Source organism: Grus americana, chromosome 3, assembly GCF_028858705.1.
Source record: "Grus americana isolate bGruAme1 chromosome 3, bGruAme1.mat, whole genome shotgun sequence".
NCBI classification, from domain to species: Eukaryota; Metazoa; Chordata; class Aves; order Gruiformes; family Gruidae; genus Grus; species Grus americana.
Genome location: NC_072854.1, coordinates 32,809,965 through 32,836,493, shown reverse-complemented (window position 1 = coordinate 32,836,493; position 26,529 = coordinate 32,809,965). Strand labels below are relative to the sequence as shown.

The 26,529-nt window shown below is 38.5% G+C and overlaps 1 protein-coding gene across 4 annotated transcripts in view; it reads right to left on the bottom strand.

Moving 5' to 3' along the window:
• FAM135A (family with sequence similarity 135 member A) overlaps positions 1 to 26,529 on the bottom strand; it is a 93,706-nt gene that overhangs the window by 45,110 nt on the left and 22,067 nt on the right. For all 4 annotated transcript variants that reach the window (XR_008576220.1, XM_054819037.1, XM_054819038.1 and 1 more), the window contains 4 exons: positions 6,882 to 6,961; positions 2,614 to 2,753; positions 2,428 to 2,498; positions 1,937 to 2,110 (listed from right to left, as the gene is read on the bottom strand). Coding sequence is in view for 3 of the 4 variants with exons in the window: in XM_054819038.1 (XP_054675013.1) it covers positions 1,937 to 2,110; positions 2,428 to 2,498; positions 2,614 to 2,753; positions 6,882 to 6,961 (465 nt within the window). In the remaining variant the exon portion in view is untranslated. The remainder of the gene's footprint in view (positions 1 to 1,936; positions 2,111 to 2,427; positions 2,499 to 2,613; positions 2,754 to 6,881; positions 6,962 to 26,529) is intronic.

Genomic DNA, 26,529 nt, shown 5'->3' with positions numbered 1-26,529 from the left:
GTGCTTCTAACACAATTCTCTTCAAAGCCTGTCTCCGGCTACTTGGAGAAATTTAAGAAACTCAACTGTACAGGACTCCAGGGCTGTAACCATGTGTATCTCCTCTCTTTCAAGTAAAGTGTTAATACTGGTTGTTCCCAAGAGAAGGAGAACATTGATGCTACTCTGAAAATGAAAACACTCAGAAAGTGACCCCCTAAGAAAGGAAGGTGTGCCAATAATGTGAATGTGACCCAAACAGAAAAGCAAACTGTCACCCAGGAAAGCCCAAAGGATGAAGAGGAGTGAAGTCTGCAATGTCCAGGTTTTTCAGAAAGAGGTACTCCAGAAAAGCAAGCATGATATGGATATGGCAAGTATAAAGTATTTGCTAAATATTACAATATGGGATAGCGCAGCTGAAACAAAACACTGTGAATTTGAAGGTTTCTTCCTCTGTCCACCCCAAACAGATTTAAAGGACAACGTGGATCCATAAAATAATTTTGTGGACACCAGTAACATTCTACTCTAAAGATAACTGAAGCAGCATGGAAGTTGCTGTTTTGTTTCAGTAGTATCTCTTTATACAAGCTATATGCAGTTGAGGTTTAAATTAAACAACATTATTGTATCACCACTTGAAAAGCCAGAAACAGAGGAAGAATTTTATTAAAAACACCAGATGTTCTGTAACCTTTTAAAAAATCAGAAGGAACAAATACATTTCTGACTGAAAATGAGTAACAAAACCTGTTTTTCATTTTCTCATAACGAAGTGCAGTTTGACCCTACAGCTACGCGACGTATACAGGGGAAACACTTGAATTTCACTTGTGGTACAGTGTGACACTTTACACCCATGCTGCTACTTTAAGTGCATTATGTTATCAGATGAAGTCTTCAACAACAATACTAGCTTAAGATAATTCTAACCTCCTCACTACTTGTTCCTCTCCCAAATAATGATGCACGATCTCTTCAGATGTGCCAGATCATTTACTATATAACCATGCCTAAACCACATCACCAAAACAATCCAACTTGGAGGGGAAAAGGAGACAAAAAAGAAGAAAAGCCAGTTGAATCTTCCAAACCATCGCAGCCCTGCTGCACAGAACAGCTGTCTAACATACATAGAGACTTAGCTTTCCATTGTGTGAAGACAGGGACAAGCAGCAGGAATAACTTAAGCTAAAGGTTTGGACGTTTATGGCACAGCCTGAATTTGAATATGAAGAAACTTGGGGAAGTAGCATGGTGTATTTGAAGACCATGAAAGAAAGTAAAAATAGATATGCTAAAGAAAAAGCTGTATAAAGAACACATCATACATGTAACTGACTGTATGGCCCTTTTTCACGCTTACTTTTGAGATACAGAAGCGAGGTAAACAGAGATTGCGAAGGGTGACACAATCAATGAAATAAAAAGGCTTCAGTAGAATTCAGGCAAAAGCTTTTTAAAAGAGAAAATGAAATTCTCAAGTTCCATTTACTTAAGAAAATGGTACATGCATCATTTGCATACATCACTGCCATTACAGTAGTAACTGAAAACTGTGAAGACAGCGAACAGAAGATGCCCTATTTGTATTAATGGCAGCTATTTCAGACACTAACTAGAGTGAGATCTTCTCAATTAAGAAAATGTATAAATATTTATACAAATAAATATACATGTATAAATACAAACATTTATGCATTCCTCCTCTTCTCTGGTCTTGGGTATTATCTCTCTTCTACACTACATACTCTTATTCCTAGCAAAAACAAACTCAAAATTTGTTCCAGGTAACTTTGAAAACAAGAAGTTTCTCATCCCTCTGGGCCCTGAATTCCAAAATCATCATAAAGAAAACTATATTGGCCAAAGATCTGACTCCTTCCTAAGTATTCTATAACATTTGCGTTTGGACAGTCAATAATTTATTTGCATTTTATTAATAAGAGCTTACCTTATCAATGGCTGATGCAGAGCAACCAAAGAAGCATGGACTATAACTGATATGACAGAAAGGTGGAAGTAATCAAACATAACATTGACGTAATGATGAAGGCCCCGGTGTAAGTTAAAGTGCAACTTTAAAGTTCGGCTACTAATTGGCTGTAGTGTGCTCAGGTCATCTGGTCTAAAACAAAACAACATACAATTAGAACAATCATATTTAAAGTGCAAGTTATCAATAACTGACGCAGATAGCAATTTAGCCTAGCTTTATACTTTGGAATGCAATGACATCTCCCCCAGGAAAAAAAATTATGAAAAAATAATCAGAATGAGAAAAAACAGTTATGGAATCTTAACAGACTTCAGTGTTGGACTTCTTTTTTACCCTCATATATGTTTAATATGAACACACTACAACTATATATAGTACAGATTTAATCAATTAAAAAAGTTAACATATATTGTTGCTTTAATAAAATTTTCTATATTTAAACTTACGAATAGTCTGTATCCGTGAAGTGTAGATCTAATGTTAGCAGAAAATTCATTTCATTAAGAGACTCCTCAATCTAAAAAGAAATTGTAGAAGCACAAAATCTTTTCAGGTTTCTTATTTATACTAATGCGAATTGTACATAACAAAGACTTAATTATCTGAATATAGTAAATTGAGTAGCAGATTACCTTCCTCTCATCTAACAGCATTTTTATTTTGAAAATCATCACGTCATTCACAGAAACTTCCTCATTTTTGTAAAGAATCTGAAATGTTTTACTGCAAACTATATTGTCATGGATTGAAGCAGGAAAGGCAAGATCTGCACCTGAAAAAAGAAACAAGTATTAATATAATTGGCCTAGAATCTTAAAACTCCAGAGCAGCTAATAAGTGGAACCATCATTCCTATCAGTTTCACGTTCACTATTAAAACTGTAACACCAACACCATCAGCAGTTTCCATTTCAGTCAGCAACTGCTGGAGTCTGAAGGAGTGCATTTTGTTTCAAAGAAATAGTGTATCAATATTTTTAATGTAATTTGCTTTTAATACAAGTTCTAGACTGAAGAATTTTTGCTTTGTTCCAAATTGGAGTAAGACATTCTAAGCATCAAAAATTCTAAAAAAACCCCTGAAATCTGTGTTGTTTCATTCAGCTTTCATGTTGATTTGCAAGGTTTAACCACACTGAGAACTCTTAATTACCCACAGATGAGGCAAAGAGGTTAAATGGCATATACCATTCGACTGAATTAATCAAAAACAGAGGTGGTTCATTCTTTCCTTTTAGATCTTTGCATACTACTCTGGCCAGACCAGTTCCAAGCGTATCACCTGAACCTTACATTTGTCATTCAGTACGACACTTCTGCTTTCAGTCCAGAAAAAAAAGAGTTCAGAAAAGTGTGATAAATGGTTGGGGAATCCTGCGCCAAAAAAAGGTTAAAAGACTTGCAGAAGAAATGAGAAAGAGAATGGTTTAAAATAGCTATTGAGGATGTACTTAGCATAATAGCAATGGGTTATCGCACAGGAAACATACAATGGGCACCATCCTGTGAAACAACACATAGAAGAAGATGGAACTTGGAGGAACAAAAGTAACAGAAATACCGATGCTTTCTTATCACTCCTCTACAAGCAGGCTAAAAAACATTAACCTCTTCCAGAACACAAAATCTTAGAAGTTGTGTAAATGGGGGTACAAAACATCTTTTTAAATTCTTGTGATTCTTCTTAATAAATTACTTCAAAATAATCCACAAAAGAAAAAAAAAATTTGCAAAATTTTCTCTTTACAGATTTGGGATCTACGGGCCTCTGATAGAAAATCACTGCACGTGGCAAATATTCCCACTCTACAATCTTCATAACATCTTAGTTCAGCTTCCCTTCAGAAACTAGAAACAAGTAAAAATACTTGGTTTTGCTGAAGTGCTTTCACACATATCATCAATTTAGGTGTCCTGGAGGATAAAATGCTTACAAAAGCCAAATCATTAAAGAGTAATCTCCCTACATGTAATGTCACTTTCAACTTATATCCATCCGTGTCATCTGTTACAGGTGAAGGGCAGAGCAAGTGTGGTTTCACATGACACGTAATCTGATATAACAACACAGCATCAGCAAAAGGGGTATCCCACTCCAGTCTGATACAAAAGAAGTAACGGAGACACATGGCCAAGGTCCCACTTCCAATTCTGAGTTACAGCCCTCAGTTCTGCTGACTTCAGCGTAACATGAAACACCACCCTCAGAACTGAGAAAGAGGAGTCGAAGATGAAAAGTGCACACCAGCAACAGGCCGAGCCACATCTGTGTGGGGAGCAAGGTCTCACAAACGTGAGGTCAACAAGGCAGAACTACTGTTTTTTAAATCACCTATACACTGACTGACCAAGACTCTTTCTAGGCTTCTATCCACATAAAAAGCTATCTCAGCAATGGAGGGGAAAAAACAGTGGTGAACTAATTTATTCTTGCATCGTAAAAATGGACATCTCATTCCTAACTTGCTCTTTTTTCCTTCTTTTTTTTCTTTTTCCTAAAAACCAGCCACAAGTTTCTGATAGAAGGAGGAATTCAGAACAGCCTCAAATCTGAAACAACCTCATACAGGCTAGAATGACATACGTTTTGCTTTTAACTTTCTAGAGCATGACTACATCTCCCTTCAAATTACAAGAATGCCAGGAGACCTTTAGAAGGCTAGAGCTAAAGCAAGTGGCCTGCCATATCACATCTGTAATGATGCTTGTCCTGGGTCCTGAGCATCTCTAGAAAAAAGGATGTGGGAAATACAAATGGAAGAAAACTGGATTTAAATTATCATGGGACCTCATGAAGAGCTGGGAAGGGCTGGGCAAGGGGTGGAAGGAGATGCAAAGAAACAGGAAGAAGGGAAAAACTGTATATTTTGACTTGGGGAAATAAAAGAAAGAGATAGATCAAACAGTCTGTGGGAGAGGGGAAAACAAAGTTAAGGTAGGGAAACTGCAGGTGACTTGTGCAGAGGATACTGAGAGCTAGAAGTAGGCAAAATGGCTTGGACTGGAGTGGGAAAACCATGACACTGTCAAAGGGAACAGATTTAGAGTAAGTATGAGGAAGACAGAACAAGAGATAGAAAAGTATAGGAAGAGGTACCTGACCAACAAAGGACATCATTCTCAAGAGTGGGAGTTGTGGGCTCCTGTCCAGCCTCCTCTATGGTCAAAAAGCAACAGACACTTTCAGATAGTCAGTCAACCCTCTTCGTGCTAGCCCACAGGTAGCATAACAGCAGCTATTTTCTACAAATATTGGCAGTCTCAGTAACTGGCATCAGCTATTTCACCACCTTGAGCAGGAGAGCTGTGAGATACAGCTACAGTGTTCAGCTCTGCTAAATTAAGCAAGCAGCTGAAACAAATGGAAGGCAGAGGTCCTCGGCAAGGCCAAGCATGACCATGTCCATAAGAAGGACAAACTAACGTCCTTCCATTGACCATCTTGTACCCTTCTCTCTGTTGTGGCACAAACATTATCAATAACTACCTGATAAACCAAACGGAGACATCTTGAAAGGACTCTAGTTTGGGGATTTGGAGGGGTTTGGTTTATTGTGAAATGGCTGCTTGCCAGCTGAATGAATTCCCCAGTTGAGTTCCCAGGTCAAATCAGGCACTTGTGTCAAGAGAGCACAGAGCAACATGAAGGTAAGAAGGAGTGGCCAGGGGGAATCATGGACTCATTTTTTTTGACAGCACTGCCGATCTAAACTCACATCAAATTGTAATCTTAATGTTTACATCCTTTATGTCTAGTAATGAGAGACAAACGAGCTAATACATGTGTCACAATGTACTAACAAGATTGCAGCTTTCTGAAGAAAATAACTGAAGACCATTCTAAAATATACTATGAAATGGAAAAACTTTTTTTCAGTGATGTTAAACATATCATGAAGTGACACTATTAAAAATTATTGTTTACTAAAGCATCAGTTTAGCCGAGCTATATTCCCTAAACTACACTAAAATTTGCCTTTGAAGTGGAGTAATCTTGGTTCGTAAGAATTATTTATTTCACACAAATCCAAGAAATATCCAGGAAGGATGACTAAATTTCACTATCTACATTGTTGCTCTACTGAGAGTTACTTTTAAAATAGGCTGAAAAATTCAGGTTTCAGTAATCTCATATCACATTTTCTCAGACTATAGCAGGTTTTTCTTCCTTGCAATTCCAAGAATTCCACCTGTCATTTGTACACTTAATTCATTTTTTGCTTTTCACATTTTTACAGCATGCTGAGGTGTGGGCTTAACAGAATTAGGAGAGCACTAACAGATTTCTTCAGGTTCAGTTTGCCTGGACAAAGAAACCGAAAGCGAGTGCCAGGGTTTTTTTTTAAAAAAAAAAAAGGAAAAAAATGAAGAAGTGGGTAATTCTGTTCAGGAGGTTAAATCAACTTTCAACTTTGTGACCAGACAGCAAGAGAGAAAGTTTGAAAACAGCAAGACTGGATCCTTTCAGTCGTCTTTTTGGGAAAAAATGGGCTTGGCAATCTGCATAAGAGTCTGTATGTGAAGTTCTCCACTACTTTGAGGATATCTACTGAAAAGATCTGCCCTTCATCATCTTAGTCTGAAACATAGAGAAGACTGAACCGAACAGTGGAAAAAACAGCAGACACTAATATGAAGGAATCACTAGGTTTTACTACCAGCAAAGGGAATTAACAGAGGAAAAACAGTAACACAAATTCTGTAATCAACTTTTAAGTCTCACTGCTAAGAACAAGCTAGTTTTTAGCAGGTCATCATGAAACAACTTATACTTTTATTGTGTTAAGAACAAAATTAAAAACACTTTTATATTAGTAGTAACAATAGAAGACAAAAAGCATGCTCCCTTAATTAGCAAGGCAAGATAATGGCCTCATTTACCAGAACTTTTTGCACTTACCCGTTGCATGTAACAAGCTGGCTTCTAATTTGTGTGGAATTCTTGGAGGAATTTTCATAGATGCACGAATCTGGTAAAAGCTAAAGCAAAAGACAGTGACTTGCGACACATACAGTACAGTACATCTCATTTACCATATACAGACACAATCACAAAGGCAGGAATGGAGAGTCGGAAGGAGGAACGGGGCAAGGAAGTCTATGAAACTTAAAACTGTCTTATTTGGACTCTTCATCCTACTGGGTATCTTTCTTAATCATTAATGAGAGCAGCAATCAAACACATGGATAAAAGAAGGAAGCCTCAACACAGAACTAATCTTTTCACATCCCACAGTGTTGGGGTAAATATTTATGGTGATACATAGAATCATAGAATGGTTTGGGTTGGAAGGGACCTCAAAGATCATCTAGTTCCAACCCCCCCTGCCATGAGCAGGGACACCCTCCACTAGACCACGTTGCCCAAAGCCCCATTCAACCTGGCCTTCAACACTTCCAGGGAGGGGGCATCCACAGCTTCTCTGGGCAACCTGTTCCAGTGTCTCACCACCCTCATCATGAAACAATTATTCCTTCTCTCTAATCTAAATCTACCCTCCTTCAGTTTAAGGCCATTACCCCTTGTCCTGTCACTATGTGCCCTTGTAAAGAGTCCCTCTCCAGCTTTCCTGTAGGCCCCCTTCAGAAACTGGTAAGCCGCAATTATATCTCCCTGGAGCCACCTTTTCTCCAGGCTGAACAACCCCAACTCTCTCAGCCTGTCCTCACAGGAGAGGTGCTCCAGCCCTCTGATCAGCTTCGTGGCCCTCCTCTGGACTCACTCCAACAGCTCAATGTCTCTCCTGTACTGGGGCCCCCAGAGCTGGACGCAGTACTCCAGGTGGGGTCTCACAAGAGCGGAGTATAGGGGCAGGATCTACCATGTAGCACATCTACAGGACTGCTATAGCCAATTCTGCCATGGAAGGAGCTATTTGTGAAACTGCAACACAAATCCCCACCCCCCAAGACCCCCCAGGATCCCCAGAAAACACACTGCTTACCAGACAGTCTCTACATTGCTTGTGGCCACTAGTTATTAAAAAGTGCAAATAAAGGGTCACACTAAGCAAAGTATGACAGTACTTGCAGCGTTAAGACATCGTACTATGGCCTTTATGCTATCAAGGCAGGAACTGCAGGCTTAAAGCCTAAAATTAAAAAAACCTCAACAACACAAAAAGCTTTGTTCTCTGCATCTCTGCCCCCATCTTTAAACAGTTTTTAATCCTATTCAGCTCCATACTGTTTCCAACTTTGACTTTCATCTAGGAAATCCCTGTTACCCATACTGATTTTAAGGAACTCTTTACATGACACAAGCACCCATAAATACACTCAGATGACATGTTTTCTCCGTCTCATCCCATTTCAGACCATCTATTTTTGTTTGCAGGGGTTAGCTTCCCAGTGAGCTGATGTGACCTACCACACAGCCCCACAAATACTAACACCAAAAAAAGGGAGGGAGCAAGAACTTTCACAGGTAGAAAGTAGGAAGACAAAAACACCTTTGTAAGCAGAAGCATGGTCTTAAATACCCTTATGCGTATGCAATTTACCCTTTGTATTCCACTCATGGTGTATACCCACTCACAGTCTTATGGCTTCTTTTCATTATCCTCACCATCCAAATCCAAACTACTCTAATCTATTTTGTTGTTCTGATTTTGGCTTCTTACAGTTCAGTTTCAAAGCTGACCATCCAAGACTTTGCTAGCAACTAATATAACTGTGTACTAGCCTAACAATCAACCAATAAAAAAAGTAATTTAATCCTCCCACAAAATTAAAAAGTCAACTTCAGTCTGGTCAAAACTGTATGCCAAAGAATGCTTTATAACAGAAGATACTTAATGAACAAGTGATATTGCGATAAGAGATGACAGCAAAATAATTCCTACCTTTTAAAAACCAAATAAAACTTAACTTGCAAATTAATAATTGAATATTTTGGTTTTAGAAACCCAAAGGTCAAACGTGATTCCATATACATTTCTTAACTGATTCATAAACAGTAAATAAATTAATTTTGTATTGGATTAAAAAAATAATTAATGTAACATGAAGCTTTCACTGTCATGTTCTCCGAGAGTGTAAGGAATTGAAGAGATTAAGAGAGACCTCTCAACATTAATCCAGAAGGATGCAATCTCGTACACTGATGTACTCCTTTTCTTGGGGTCAGATGTGACTTCCATCATTCAATCAGTTACTCATTTCATCTATGTTGAGGACACAATGCATTATAACATGTAATAGCCTCAGCAAGGAGATACTTTCCACCAGCCCCAGTTTCACAGTCATTTTATGGATCCACAGTAAACATTTATCAAGAGCCTGACACCCTACCACTACAAGCTGCATCTTCCAGTGATCCAAATGACTAGGCTGTGATGGCAGAGCTTGTTACTTCAGGTATTAAGAAAAGAATGCAAAATCACTGGTAGTTCAGAGACATGCCAGATAGTTTACTTCATCTCACCCTAACCTTCTACCAAACTGGGTCCGTTTTTTTAAGAATTTAAAATGTCCAAAATCTGCATCATTCTCAGTTCACGTTTAGAACCATGTGTCAGCTCTACAGAGCATTAATTTAACTAAGGCTTATCAACTTTACTAAATGTGGACAGATTAATGAATTAGGACCATAACAAGGTAAAATGAAAGGCAAAGGCAAAATAAAAACTGAGCACTAAACAGAAAAAAGGTGCAATGTGATATTCCTATTACTTAATGCAGTAAGACTCATTTTCCCTAAAGATGCTATTAAGTGACTGTTTACAATCTAGGCCTCAAAGAAAGCAATCAATAGAATTGTTCATGCTTAGAATGCAATTTGTGAAATAAAAAGGCTGTTAGGGCATCCTTCCTTTCCCTATTATTACTTGCTAGCAATTAATCAAAAGCAGAATATTCTACCCTTTATCACATAAACCCTTTACCTGTGTGATGTATTTTAATTTGGGCTAATAGGAAGATGAATGTGTATTGTTTGAGACAGGTGGCTTTGATTTTCAGCAGATTTATACTTTAAGCAGTTTATAACATAAAATGTTCACCTGTTAATCTGAATAATAAAATCCTGTAGGAGTTCAGCTCAGGGCAAATATGTAAACAGTAATTCAAAATCTTGTGCCTAGATCTTTGAAACAATTATTTAACTGTATCAAGATATTTAAATAAAAAAAGCCCCAACCTCCTACACAGTATTTACCCAAATTATTCACTGCTACTCATGTTTAAATGCTGTATATATTAAAGATCTATCTGCAAATGAAGAGCTATGATACTAAAACACAGTACCTTATTCACAAAGGAATTACATTTCTAATACATAAAATAAGGAAATGCTTCCTAAAGTTAAGATATACATTCCTCGTTTGACAGCAAATTTTAAAAGACATTTCAAAAAAATCCATCAAGCCTTGTTATTCTCTTTCCCTTAAGCCCTGCCTTCCTCATCTTCCTTCCATCTCTGGTTCAACTCATTAATCAATTTGTGTTGCAATGCTTCTTTTTCTATTTTAAACCAAAACAAAACCAAGTCACTTTCAACTATTTCCCAGCTGTACCATAAATGCTGTTTAGTTCTTATATACACAACAACTGACCCATAAACCTTATCTATTCTATTGTATCTGCTTGGGGTTCCACATAACAATTCAGTATCAAGGACTTGTTACTTACCTATCACATTCAATTATGCCAAATATCCTTACAATACTCCAAAAATAAGATCTGAATGCAATAAACTCTTCATAATCTTACATAACAAGAGAATGAAGGTATCCCAGGTAGTGGAAAATCCCATACAATAACAATGCTGCAGAACATGGCACTGTTAGTACAGCACCAAAGCTTTCAAACGCCAGCCCAGTATCTTCCAAGAGGTGGCAGTTGCGGGCTTAGTACTACAATTTTTCAGAGGATCTAACAGTTTGGGTCCACCAGTGTGTCCATACTAGAATGCCTTCCTGAAGGCCACAGGGATGGAGAACACAGTACAAACATTTCAGTGGCATGGCCTGTGCTAAAGCAAAGTCAGTAAGATCACATGCCCAACCTCGGTACAGCTCATTTTCTCTGACACACACCTGTAATCCCAGAAACGGGACAGAGGAGTCCTTGAACTGACCCTGCACCAGTTTGGCTTTGATGGCAACCTGGAAAAATGCCTTACTGATAATAGAGACAGAAGCTCTCTGTTCATTTCAAGGTTTATGTAAAACTGTTTTTCAGAGCAGAAATATTAAAAAAAAAAAATATCAAGTTTTGCAATCACCATTAAGACTCCAGAAAAGCGCTGACGTTCTTAAAGCTTAGATTAGTAGTGACTTTTTGTGAAGATTTTCGAAGAATAATTTGAAAAATTCTGTTATAACTTGTCCCGTAATCTCTCTTTTGACTGCATTAAATGTGGAAAACAGCATTTTCATGGTTGTAATTTTCAGACAACAAAGAAGTCAGAAATATTTTGACAAAGATGCTTTAAAGCTACTCTCCTTGTTTTCAAGAAAAGAATCAGTGGTATTCAGAAAGGTGGTAAACTGTAAGACCACACATTAATCACCCATGAAAACAGCAGCATCCGTCAGTGTAAGGACCTTTTTGCTCCATTAGCTGAAGCAGGATAGATGAATATTTCACTACACAGAATAAAACAACAGAAATATCACCAAGAAATTTCATTTACAAAATGATGAAAAAATGCACTGAAAAATGGATCAGAAGCAAGAACCTGACATGCAGTAGTAGCTAAGTTAACCTGATAGATTATGCCATGATGTTTAGAACCACCACCTGATAATTCAGCAAGATGCATTTGGATCATCTTTGATGATACAACTATGGTTTGGCATTTTAAAAGCCTAGGCTACAAGGGCAGCTAACGAAGTAGTCTTAACGGGAGTCACTACAGCACGGGCTGTGCAGGGAACAGATCTGGAATGAACAGCAGACTGACAGTTGGATGAAGGTCTGACACCACACAAAGAAAAGATTTTGAGTGCACCTTTAGCACCATTTTGTCAGGACAATGAGCAGGCTACAAATGCTTGACATTCATGTTGCTGATGTAAGTGATTTGAAGGACAGCCTCCAAAGGGAGACTGAGCAAACTAAGGCAAGGATACTTAAGCACTGGAACAGGTTGTCCAGATAAGTTGTGGAATCTCCACCCATGGCAGCTTTCAAGACCTGAGGGGACAGCGCTCCAAGCAACGCGGTTTGGATCAAGTGCTGACTCTGCTTTCAGCACAAGGGTGGACTATATGACGTGCTACCATCCCTTCCACCCTGAATTAGTCTGTGATCCTAGAGGTTAAAGAAACCTATAAAACAGGGTTCAGCAATTTACAACATGATGACTGAAAGGCAACACAGCAATAAGTGCACATGGTTGGGAGCTGGTACACAAAACAAGCTTGAGAGACATCTGTGAATAGAGCATGTTCCAGCTCCTGGCTTTCCTGATTCTAAACTCAGGAAGACATTCCTGCGTGTACACAGGCAAGATACTTCTCAACAGCTGATTTACTTGCTTCTCTGAAAGGCAGCATCTGCTAGTTCTTATTAAATTTCCAGTATCATAGACGTGAAGGAAAAAAAAGGTAATCTACAATACTACCTCTGAAAATTTGACAACCTTCTCTAAATTCTTCCAGCATTTACCTTTACATATCTTGGCCACAGACATGAGGATGAGGATGAACACCAGATCTCTTGCTCTGACTGCACTGCTTAAAAGCTTTGTCCTGAAACAGTTCCACATCCATCCCCCAAGAGGTACCTTTGCATTTGCTTCACAATGTGCAAGTTAGCCTAAATATTTGAGATGTTTACTGAGACAGCACACAGAAGCAAAGCCAAAGTCACCAATGGAGAGCTTATAAATACCCAGGAGATTTCTGCCAACCACGGTCTATGCAGTATTTCTTCAGTAAATAAATGCGTGTACTTGCTGGTATCTATTTATCTCATTTGGTCCTCAATATAATCATACACAAATCTATAGCCTTGAACCTTTTGATAGCATGGTTATCTGGAGCTTAGTGTCCTTACTACAGACCTTGTAGGAAAACATCTTCTGAAAAAGGTAGTTAGAATTACTGCTCTGTTGTAGGCAGAGGAGACCTCTACTGTCCATCCTGTATGAAGGATTAAACCTTTTCCATCAAGCTGCATTAGAATCTTGAAGATTCAAAATCTGACATGTGCCAGAAAATGCTTTTCCATGCAGGAAAATTGACAGGTTTATTTTTTCACTGGGATAATAATTTAGATGGACTTAAGTAAGTTTTTTTCATCACATTTGTTGAAAAACATCACTTTATAATCTGAGCAAGAAGTAGGTTTAGCAATAACCGGAATGTAGCTTGCTACCAACAAAAAAGGAAATGTAGGAAGTAATGGTTATTTGACTTTTTAATGCTCTCACATGGAACTACAGGCAGTAATGTGTGCAAATGCAGTCATAAAGGGTAACCATTATTAAAAAAAAATAATCTCATGCATCAAAAAAAGCATATGTGCTTTTACAGAGATAGCTGCATGAGTGTTTACTTGAAAAACCACTTTGCCAGCTAAAGTACATTCCAAGGGAAATGTACGTCCTGAAAAAGCTTCATAATACAATTCATCATTGAGGTGAAACTTTTTTGCAGTTCCTCTAGCCAGGCAGAGGCATGGCAGAAGCACGTACGGCAGAGTTCGACCTTTCCTCTTCCATGAATCCCAGTGCACTGGCTGCACACTTAAATCTGTTCAGTCACATTAACAAGATCAAGCATTGAACATCACGGACTGCAAAATTCACATGCACATTGGGTCACCTGCAGGGCAGCTTCTAAATTTATCAGTTCACCAAAGAAGGAACAGCTGTGACCCTAAATATGCAAAACCTCAGGAGAGCTCTTGGGATCTACTGAATGCAAGGCCCAGTTGAAAACACACTCTCCACTGCAGACCACCACTAAGACTTCTCTCCTCTTTTTTCCAAGGTGACAGAGCAGTGGCTCAGGCAAGAATGCTTCATTTGGCACACAGGGAAATGGAGCTGGGGATGCAGCACTGCTTTGTAAATATGGAATGTAGCACTGAAATTAGGAACTGAGAGAAAAATGGACAGAGGAGCTAGTCTCCTGAGGAACAGGCAGCTCTGGAGGCAGTGATGCCATTGCAATGGCTATGTCAGGCTGACCCTGTGTCTTCTACAGATCACACCTCTTCCCACAGAAGCAAACCTGCACCAACAGAAACTCCTGCTGAGGTGAGAGGCTGAGTCAGCAAAATATTGAAATAATCCATGAACGAAAGAGAATGTTCTTTTATTTCTGTTCAACATCCCTCTGTCCTACAAGCTAAGCCCCTTGCTACTGCAGAGCCTCTGCATTACTAATTCTTTCATGGATTTATAAAAACTCATCTTAAAAGCAGTGAAGATACTCAGCATTTCACACAACCAGTCACAAGGCTATACTGACAAATGCCAGCATAAACGAATTTTTCAAGGCAATCTGAGTATGCTTCTGATGTTTAAAGCATTTCAAATGATCTTGGAACACAAATACTCTATTTTAAATACAACTACAAATTCACCAGAATTTTTTTGTAACCTCGTAAGTATTCTGCAAAAAGGCAATCCAGGCAAAACACACAAATAAGGGGCAAAGAGGAAAATCAGAAAGGGAGTAAAGTGAGGTGTAGGGGAACAGAAATAAGAGAATATAAAAAGACACAGAATAAAGCACGGGCAATGAAATGATGATTCTCAAAGTGACAAATGTAAATAGAGGATTCGTTAGACTTGTTCCTTAATTTTCCTCATCAGGAGAAATGCATAGTCATCTATAAAAATTTAATCCTACTAAACCCACCTGGGGCCTACAGACTACCAAATGGCCACCAAACTAGTTACAGGGCTTAACTAGACAGAGAATTATTTAATACAGGTATAGAACACACGAAAAGATTCTTATATTCAATCACTTTGTAATAAATACTTCTAATAAGGACCAATACGAGATTACACTCTGCTGTAATTGTGGGTTTTATATAATTTAAAAATTCTAATTCAAATACTTGAGCAGCAGGAAAATTATTGTGCCCAAAATACTTTGTTTAAAATCTTTTACCAATCTCTTCTATGAAAAATCCAGGTATTTCCCAGCTGGCTAACGTATTTTTATTAAGATAAATAAAACAAAGGGCAAACTTACAGGAAATAAATTAAAAGTTCCTATTTATTTGAAAGCAAGTTTCCTTGACAGTGAATTACTTTTTTAAAAGTACTTCACATGTCTATGGCACACACTGCTTCTGTCAAAACGGTTATTAGACCAAAAGTATGATGAGAATTATTTGGGAGACTAATACCTCAAATAAGTCACAGCAGCTTGTTATGAAACAGGATTAAGTACATAAGACAGGAGAGAGGGGAAAGTAAATTCAGCTGGGGATTTTGCCTTATTATTACAAAAGCCTTTTCTCTATGTTCTTACCACAGGCACACTCAGGCAGAATTCCTGCAGTGGTTACGAACATTTATTTAAAAACTTGAAGGGGGAATACTCTCAAGTAAGTATTGCTTTTTTAAAGTGTGACATAAAAATACAATACTAGATTAGCTCTTATTTAATCAAATAAATCCTGACTTATATTAGTCTCTGTTTACAATTTTAGTTCCTCTTATTTCCTGTTATTACTGAAGGGAATAAGAAAGAAATCATACTAAATTACCTTGCATCTTTAAATTCTAAGAGCTTCGTGAAGCTCATCTTCAGGGTTAATGATTTCCCGTATTTCCTTATATGACAACTTTCTAACTCTATTTATTTAGCTTGATAGTATTTTTCATTTGACTTTTTGATTCAGCATACCATCCTCACAAATGACATATCACGAATGTTTAACCACCAAGTGGCTTGAACATTTCGGTTTTCTGAGGACAAAGGTATGGAATGATGGGTTCTCCTGGTAGCCAGGGTCACAATTTCTCAAAGTTCCACCCCTTGCAAACAGGGAGCAGTTTTTACTCAGGGACATCATAACATGTTAATTTTGAAATCAAGGTTTAGCAAACACAACAGATGGGATACCAGAAGACAAGTCTGACAACTTATTTTCTGGCATTTACTGGTCTTCCAATTTTTTAAAGTTTTGCAGCTGTGCAATTCTGTTCCTCTCATCTGTCAGTAATCAAGTATACAAGGCTTTCAATTCACTTTGCAGCTTATTTTAATGAAAGGCAATCTCTGCCTTAACAGCAAATACATTCAACCAGAGATGGAAATTCAGGTAGCACAAAGAAAACGGTTCTAAAAAATCATGACAAAATGTCCACGTGAACTGTTGTGTCTTATGTAAGACATATCAAATAAAGGTCATCACTCTTACCCCTTACCAACATCTTCATCTTTTCCCCTGTAGAAAACTATGTCATTCAAGGAAGTCACATTAGCTCCTCTAGTTCCATTTTTGAAATAGGATCACTATAGTTTCAAATATAACGTACTGCTCTGAGATATTATTAGGACACTAAGAAATAAAAAGTCTTTCAGAATCAGAAACATCTATCTTTTTTCCTTCAAGCAAGGCGCAGTTTCATGATTCATTTAAGTCAGCTTAAGACAGTGTTGCCACCAGAAGGAGCAATTTGCAGTCCAAAACCTCCTTTGCATGTTTTTGCTCAAAACTCAAACAAGTTTTGATGTTCCAGTAACTGTATGGAAAACCAGATCAACATGCCCATCCACCTGGAAAGGGAAAAAAAAAGAATCCAGTGGTGGCTGTTACAGAAGGCAGGACTGCACAGCAAGGGGAAAAAGCAAGACTACTCCCTTCAGTGACATGACATGGGGTTAGGTCAGGTTGAGCTACTCAGAAATAATGTGAAATTGTATTGTCACTTCCTGCAAATTATTTTTTTCCTCAACTTCAAGAGTTTCAACTCTAAAAAGCCTGAGAGAAGCAGATCTGCTGTGTGCTGTATTTATGCATTCATTATTAACATAATTCTTACAGAATAATCTCAGACAAGATTACCAGAACAGTATTACAAGCAAGCTTTGAAAAGTTAGCAGCAGCAGTCAAGATCTGTTTCTCTAAATTCCAAAATTCACATTCTTAGTAAGATGATAGATCCTAAAAGTTCATGAATGTCAGAGTAAGGTGAGCATTCAAGATTTGAAAGCAAGAGATTCCCAAACACGCTTCTTACCCCTTCATGAAAATGAAAAAGCTGCTGTTCTTGGATAAACTTTTTATTTTTGCCATGGTAGAGTCACCTCCTACAGCAAAACTACCTTCGGTCTCTTAACACCTACACCATCTAGTACACGGCAGCAAATATACCCTTAGAAGAACAAAGTTAAAAATCTAAACTCACAAGAGTTAACCTTCTGATACCAGTTTAAATAAACTAAACAAATTACATGGGCACAGACTAAGTAGCCAAACCCCTTTTTCTCCTGCCGGGTTCCACAAGCAGGGTACCCTGAAGACACACAGTGCCCACTGAACCTGTTCAACAAGTCTAAAAATTTACACAAGCAAACAAAATAAAACAAATTGTTTTTCTAAAGTCTACATTTTGTCTAAGGCTTTTATTATGAGAAAACTGTATTGAGCATTGCAGAAAACTTCAGATGGTATCCAAAATAATCTGAAATAAATTGTGTCTAGCAATGTATTCAGGAAAGGTAGGAAACAAAGACTGCTGACGGGAAAGCATGCAAAAAGACTACGAGATGAAAATTGAGAAGGGCAGAACAGTATGATGGAGAAAAGGGAAAAAGTACATAGAAGCACTAACCACAGTAACAGGACTGAAGTGCGGAAGTGATCATCCAGGTGATGCTATGATTTACTGTGCAGGTACACTGAGAAGCTTCAATCTTTCCATAAGCATGGGTATCTGAATCCTTGTGTTCCCCTAAAGACGCTTACCTCCCACCACTTTTCCCTGTAAGCGGGGGATCTGCAAAACCCGCTGAAGAAGAATCCAAATTCTCCTTGGGGAGCTGGAAGCTGGGGGTCTCTGTTGCTCTGGATGTCTGCAAACTCACCTTTCTATCATCTCTTCTTTCCTCCTTTCAGAGTTGACCTACGGAAAAGGACTTGGCATTCTGGGGGTGATTAGGGCCCTTTCTGCAGCAAGTATCGAGGTGAGTCCCTCTGTCCTCTGCAGCTGACCGAGTCCTCTTTGTTATTCACGCAAGCTGGCATCTAGGAAATCCTGCCATTCCTCATAATAAGAAAATACCAAGAATAATTTGACAATGAGACTACACTTTTACAATATAAGGATTTTTGCAAGAAATCAAGCTTATGGAGTTCCATTTTCCCCTTATCCTCTGCTCTGTCCTCCTAGACACTCACTCTTGCTCCTCTGCTGCAATATATTACCCCCTCCTCAATTACACCAACACACTTGCAGAGCAATGCTGCAAACTGGGCCAGTTCAGCAGCTCGACTTAGAGCAGGCTGCTACAGCAGCTCAGCCAGCACAACTGACACGGCAGTGCACTGCGGTGGCATGAAGCAGACAGCAACAAGGAAGGCAGAAACTCTGCAAACTGGTGTTGCCAGGCAAGCTCTCATTCTATACAGAAGAGATTAGGGAAATTAGAATTGACATACCTGACGTTTGTCATAACTCTGTATCCTACGGGCAGGGATGCCGACTGAGATGAATGCAGAAGTTCAAATAGAGGTTTTGTTTCAAAACATACTAATCTCTGGGCTGTTCTCGCTCGGCAGATCATACTGATATAGCAGCCTCTCCTGTTCAAGAGATGTGTTCCTAACACGGAGGTTAGAACTTTTACAGACATTTCTCTCTGGATGCAGTACAGCATTATAGTTAAAGCAACCCAAAAGCTACTTGGTGATAGAAGTAGGGATCCCATTCCTCTTGTGTATTTTATACTCCTTCTGCGCTAACACTGACAAAATATCTGATCCTGTTGTGGGCCAGGGAGACAAACTGGCAAAACCAGAATCATATTCTGTGTTTTGTATTTTTCTGCTGGCTTACTATTTTGAGCTGACCAACCATAAGGTACAGGCACACAGGAAGCTGCTATCCAACAAATTTCCCTACCTGTAACATCTACACCCTTAGCCCAGTGTTCCTGCCAGCTTAACCCACTCTCTGACTACACTGCTGCCAAGAGCAAGCCCATCTGATTGACCACAGAACTACATGACTGCAAGAGCAAACAAAACAGGAGAAGATGATGCATATCACACCTTTTGGCAGATACATGCAGTTGTACTGGCTCAAGCCAACTACAAATCCATAGATGAGAACAGTGTTTCACAACAGATTCAAGTTCATGGTGGGCCACGCTGGGTGCACTTTCTCATCCCTTCCCTCCACCGAAACCAGTACTCAGGCAGTTATACAACCATCCATTATCAAAGAAACTGGCATAGGTGAAAAATACACCTTTTTTTTCTCCCAGTCTGATCACCTCTAATAGTCTGGAAGTTATTTCTTGCATTAAAAACAGATGAAAATACACAATGAGTAGCAGCCGTGGTCTTGATTATTTAGTGCATGGTATTCATCATCTTTTTGAAGAAACAAGAAACGTTTTTAAAGTAACTTTAAAACTTTGGAAGAAACAAATTACATTATTCATGGATAAGCATGAACATGATGCTCCAGTCTGGAGTGCCTTTAAGTCTTTGGAGGTGTCTTGAGCGTCTTTCCCCACTGCCAACATGAGTCAGAATCTGGGAAAGGTCAAACAAGTGGAGGGGGATAAAATAAGGTTTTTAAAAAAAAAATAAAATTTGAGAAGTTACTTTATATGGCATACAGTAATTGGAGGTTTAAAGAATGAAAGCGGAAGATGTTTTGGAGAGACCACCTGACTGAAGCGGAGACAGCAAGTCTGAGTTTAGTGGTGGGACTGAGCCTGGTTCCATATTCAGATAAAGCTATATGCTCTCTGAAGTATGTGATGATCCAGTAAACTTGTCTGTGATTACACATACAGGTATACATAGAGGTATGATTAGATGTGTGTGCAGCAGAAGAGACACAAGAAGACACTATGCTAGGAACTTCTGTTTTATCATGAGGCAGTCAAGACTTTGGAACACAGAATGAGCATCTTTCTTTCTTCCTTCAGATAGCCATGGCAGGCAAACTAACTTACCATAAGAACTACCATAATCATCCTTCTGCTGTAATTATTATGTGTATTAACCAAGAACACATAAATAGGGCAGAACACCTAGGAACGATGGTTTGTCTCTGGTTTTTACTACCATCACACAGGGACAGGTCTGAACTGTAAGCCTATGCAGAAGCTACACGCGCTTCTGCACAAAAGAGTGCTAACCTGTGAAAGCGTCTCAAAATTAGCAATTTAAAAGACTAAACATGTATTTAATGCAAAGTTAAAACTGCTACTGCTGTAACATGCCATGCCAGAATACTGAACTCCATAAAACTCTGATTTAGAAAGAGAAGGTACATACTCAAATCATTATTCTGATGTCTTCAACTAACACCTACTCCCATTTTACCTTCACGTTACACAGAGAAGCTAGCTATACTGTTCTACAGATTAAAAAAATGGGCCTTATCCAGAGAGAATACTTTTATACTCAATACTGTCTTACATTGTCATTTACTCCCTCACTAAACTAAACTCACTGATCACGTTTCTGCTGACAGTCTTTATGGCAAGGTATGCTGATATACAATCTTTACTTTGCAATGTGAAATGGTACCTGGTCTTACATGCACAAGATCCATTCTTCTTTGATTGCATAAAGAAGGAATTACACAGACCCCCTCAAATACAGTCCTCAAAGGAGGACAAATGACATAAGCCATATCACAATTATATATAACTTTGCTGTCATAGAAAATAGCTGCACCTATCACAGTGCTGTCAGGCTCCAGCAAGACATTAAGATAGCATAAGTATACATCTGAACTCTTTTATTTTTTTGTTCTTAAAAACCAGAATTTTGCCAAATTCAATGCCTGCAGGGTATGGGATACCATTAGACAGCTTTAATTCTGAGTTGACAAAATATTTTCAATTGCAAAATTACAATTTCAATTGCAAAAGCTATGATGCTTAAAATTTCCAGAAGTACTGTGTCGGTCTAAGAGCTAAAATCTGAACAAAATTCGGGTGATTTTAAATTTGTACCCAATATCTGAGAAGACTAGAATATGCAATGAGTACCCATTGACATTTTACAAAATTGAAGGTTGGGGTTTTTTGAACCAATATGGGGGGGATTCAGAAAAAACCCCAACATACCTAAGTTTTTAGAAAACATACCTCCAGGACAACTACAATTACCAAGTGTTAGCTATGTCTCTATGAATAATGATTGAAGAAATAAGCACGTGTACAGTCATCTTTACATATGAGAATATGTACCTAGAACAGGTAGCTTCAGGAATCTGATTTAGTTTCTTAAGTTGGAGGCTAGTCTTCTAGGAATTAACATGGAGGTGGGAAGAGAGGATTCTCTAGGCTTCAGAGTAGAAGCCCAATTTACAATGGCTCTAGGTGACCATAAGCTTCCCTGTGTGCCCAGATGTCTCCTAACACAGGCACTGTACTCAGGTATCTGCAGACAAGCAGTACAACCTCCCCGCATCTTCAGTTCCACTCACATAGCTAAGGCAGAGTATAATTCAAAAGCCTTAATTTCTCAGCTAACTCAAAGGAAGCAGTGCTCAATTTACACTTGCTTTTCCAACTCTTGTTCCCAACAAATACCAGGCTTTTTATTTGAGAAGAGAAGATTCTGAAGTACCATCATATAGTACTTCAAATTGTCATTGCCCTTTGGGACTAGACGATGTCATTGGTCTCTCAGACATCCTGCATCAGAAGGGCTAGTGGGATATTTGATGATAGCAACTTTTACTTCTGAAGCAGTATCAACTTAAAACATGACTTCCCCACTGCTCATTCCCAGTCTTACCCATTCTTGCCTCAGAGCAAACAGGACCTGTGTGTGTGCATCCACTGTTGAACTAGAATCAGAAACTGATCCACTTTGAAAAAATAAAAATGAAAGCAAAAGAAAAGAAAAGTATTTGTGTTATTTTTCCTAGACTACTCCCTTGAGTTTATAGCCCAGCTCTCCAAATCTTAAACCCGTATTACTGCTATTTGTATTATTGTAAAACCAAAAGCTGAAGAATAGAGCTCATCTTGCAATTGTTAGACAAGCTGACAGCTTTCTTCTCCCTTTGTAAAGACTGTATTACATTAAGTAAAGATCACAGTACAATACTTCAGAAGATAAGTTACATGTCAGAAGACAATTCATAACACTTATTTCCAGAAGGCTATGTCATACAGAAAGTTTGAAAGTAAAAGTATGACTGGGCTGTATGAATCAAAAAGAAAACCGAACAAGTGAGCCTGAATGTTCCTTGTCCCTTACGAGTTTGTTATTTCATCATATGCTGACACAAAGCATTAGCAGAGGCTACTTCTTTATTTAAGAACAAAACCTTTTCATTCCTGATATAGCCAGAAGAAAGAAAAGTGGTCCTACTAAATGTGTACTCTTCAAATTCTAATTTCCTGTTAATAAATTATAAAACTAATGTAGGCAACTCACCGGATCAAGGAAAAATCCTCAACTTTTCATATATTGCATTATTTCTTAGGAAATTAATGTGTAATCATAGTGAGATTTGTTAAAATTCATATTCTGATTCAGTGTACTCTCTTTTACACTACATTACACAACCACACACATGGAAGCATAAAACGTCAATGCTGCCTGGACGCATCAGTAAGTATCTGCACATGGAAAAAACATAAATCTATGTCTCTTCTGTGGAAGGTATTTAATATTCTTCTTGCATCTGTTAACCAGTATTTATAAAGCAAAACCACTTTAAGAAGTGTGGTAGACTTAAATTATTAATGTAAACTCTTGATGTGCTTTTGCAAGAATCTTTTAAGTCAAACCAAAGTCAAGTATCAGATAACTAGACACACTGAGCACAAAGGTAAACCTGCAGCTATAATAAAGAGCTACTCGTAATACTTGATTTTACTTGCACCTTTCATAGTCTACTTGGGTTAACAACAAATTTACACTTAGCTGAAATAACCATTACCAAGTTCTGTTCCTGAAACCCACAATGAAACAGTAGATACTCTACTTCACGAAGAAAATGGCTACCAAAAAAACCCCAACAAACAAACAACAAAGCATGGACATAAAGACATTACTATTGAAAATCATCTAAATCTAGCTTTGACCCATTGTATGTGTATGCATATTACTGACAAAATAACAAATGACTAGTTGCAAAATAGGAATTTAACATTGGGATTATCAGAATGCACAAAGATAGGGAAAACGTAGACTAAAGCTGTTTTCAAAGCAGATCTTGCAGCAATGTGTGAGCTATGCTAAACTAGAAACCATCACGTAAGTTCCTCTAGCCCATTAGATTTGCCAGTTCACAGGTGAAAAAGCAATACATAGCTCCAGAAAAATGAAAACCTCTTCTTATTAAAATTGAGGGTTACCAGGAAACTTCTCTCACTACCCACAAGAAAGGTGTAACTATTCCAAGTTAGACATCAGGATTCATCATCCAGTGGTGGAACACTGCAACTCAAACTGAACACTACAAAGTCCTGTGGCACTTTCAGTAACCAGGTATTTGAATTCAGAAATGTTCAATACATTTATATCTCAGTTGAGGATGCTGACACATACAAAACATATAGGTAAATATGCCACGTAAGTATCCACAGTCCACAGCAGAAAAATGAGTAAGAGACAACTTGCTCTTACAGTAACAACGTCTTTGAAGAACAGCATTGTAAATGATGTTTCTAATCATTAGGAGGCAGTACCAGGATGTGGAGCAGAAAGTGGTGTAAGTAAACATCCCAAACTTCTGTTACAAACAGTGCTAAAATTGCCACTGTTGTTCCACAACCTCCTACCTGCACAAACTTTTAAACATCATGAAAAGATAGGTCAAAATCACATTACCAGGAAATCATATATTCTAACTGTCCATCTAGAGCTGATAACATCACCGCTAGAAAAAACAAGAATGCAATGCTCTAAGTGCATATGAAAAGGTTTCAAGAGAACATTGTAATCTGTTCTACATCTGAAACTCATTTTCATTTCATTTACCTGGAACAAGCTTGTTGACAAAGTATTAAAAGGTTATTCTTATTAATGATTATTATAAGTAGGCAGAATTGGCCTTTCAGTAATAAATCTAATAAATTAAATAGCTGTCTGTTGTGCAAACAGAGAAGTGTCCTTATGCTAAAAGACTTACAGATATAAAAGACGACATGTGAATAGAAATACAAATAGGGAAGCACAGCGACACAGACACGGTATTTGTCAGAATGGCAAAAAATTATTTCAGAAAACATCTGGCGGCAGGCCTGGGGGCAGGCGCTGATCTCCTCCCTCTGCTGACCAGTGATAGAACCTGAGGGAACTGAATGAAGCTGCGACAGGGGAGGTTTAGGTTGGATATCAGGAAAAGGTTCTTCACCGAGAGGGTGGTTGGGCACTGGAACAGGCTCCCCAGGGAAGTGGTCACAGCACCAAGCTTGACTGAGTTCAAGAAGCGTCTGGATAATGCTCTGTCATGTGCTCTGATTCGGCTGGTCTGTGTGGAGCCAGGAGTTGGACTCGATGATCCTTATGGGTCCCTTCCAACTCAGGATATCCTATGATCCTATGATCTTTTGTCCAAAGATACTGGCCAAACAGAAAAAAAAATCCTTTTCCCTATCTCCAGCACAGAAAGTAATATTAAACCAATCATTCATGCCCAGAAATCCCAGATTCTAGTCAGTAACTCTCATCACAGAGAAACCTTGTATCTCTAATAGTTCTCAAGTTTATGAGACAATTTTTTGCAAAAAAATATAAAAGTATTGAGCATCTATTTTGCAGATTTTTCAAAGAGGAAAATCAGTATGGAAAGACAAGTATCCTGGTTTGAAAACTGAGTAAGTGGGAAATAAATACAGCCTGACAGCACTGCAAAGCTGCTGGTAGGAGTCAGGCAGCGTAACACAGGAAGGATGGAGACCTTGCTTTTCCAAACTATGCCTGCTGCTACACTCCTGCTATTACGGCTCGGTATACAATTGGCTGCCTTCTGACACAACACCCTGCTAGCTCATGTTTAACTCCTTGTCCACCGGGACCCCCAGGTGCTTTTTTTTTTTTTTTTTTGCATAGGTGCTTTCTAGCCAGCTGGGCCCCAGCCTGCACTGACATATGGGGTAATTCACACCCATCTGGAGGACTTCGCATTTGCCCTTAACTTGATGAGATTCCTATCAGCCCATTTCTCCAGTTTGGCTAGATCCCTCCAAAGAGCAGCTCTGTTCTCCAGGGTATCTAACCATTCCCTGCAATCTGTTATCATTCAAAAGCTTGCTGAGAAGGCACTCTGTCTAGGTTGTTAATCAAAACACTGAACTACTGACCCAGTATCAATCCATGCCATTAGTCATCAGCTGCAAGTTGGCCTTTGCATCACTGACAACAACGCTTAGACCCCAATCATCCAACCAGTTTTCCACTCAACTCATTCTCCACTGCTGCAGTCCGCATCTCACTCAAGCTATGTTATGTTTCCTTTTGTATTTATACAAGGTCAGCACTACAGAGCCCAAATCTAACTGGAGCTTTTATGAGCTAAGATGACATAATAGCCTGAAGCCTCACTTTCTCGCAGGTCCCAAACAATTACATTTCTTTTATTCATTTTGTCACACAATACTCACATAGCAATCGCTGTTTGGAAAACATTCCCATCATCAAATCCCACTAGTTCAAAATGGAAAATTATGTGAAGCCTTATTTGAACGTAACAACAGATTAAAATAAACCAACAGAGCTACCTGGAGCAAGCTGGGTTTTAAGCAAGTGGCACAGAGTTATAAGAAAATATAACTAAATAGCTGTATTAGATAAGGTTACTACTGAACTATTATTTAACTATACTACATACTTCTGTGACTTAAAGCTACAGTCCAACTTTCAGAAGAAGCTAACCATCAGAATCACCACAGCCATAGGAACAACCTTTCTTGAACTAGATGAGAAGCAGGGAGCCACACATACAGACAAGCCAAGCCTCATGTATTAGAATGAAGTGTCTGCTCTGTATATTTTCCCTCTGCTTAGAATAACAACAGTTATCTAAAAGTAAAGAAAATAAAGAATCTGCTTTAAAGGGTCAGTTAGGAGAATAAAATGGTTATAACTGTGAGTCCATTAGAGGACTCTTCAGGTAAATTTGATCTTGAGTGAAACACTCTAAGAAATTTTGGCTGAGTCTGCACTACTGATTGGTTTAGATCAGCAGAGTGGTTTTGAGGCACTTTCCCCAATGATCCCAGTTTGCTGCATGCTGGTTCAATTCACTGAGAGCTTTCCACATATATAACCTAGATGTCTCCTGGAGAAAGCTAAACCACAGGCTCTGATCTACATGTTACAAAATGCACTTCAACCCCCAGGGGGGGACAAAAGAGCCTGAACCAATTCGTGGTATGAACGACTTCAAAATACAGTCACGATGCCAAACATCTGTT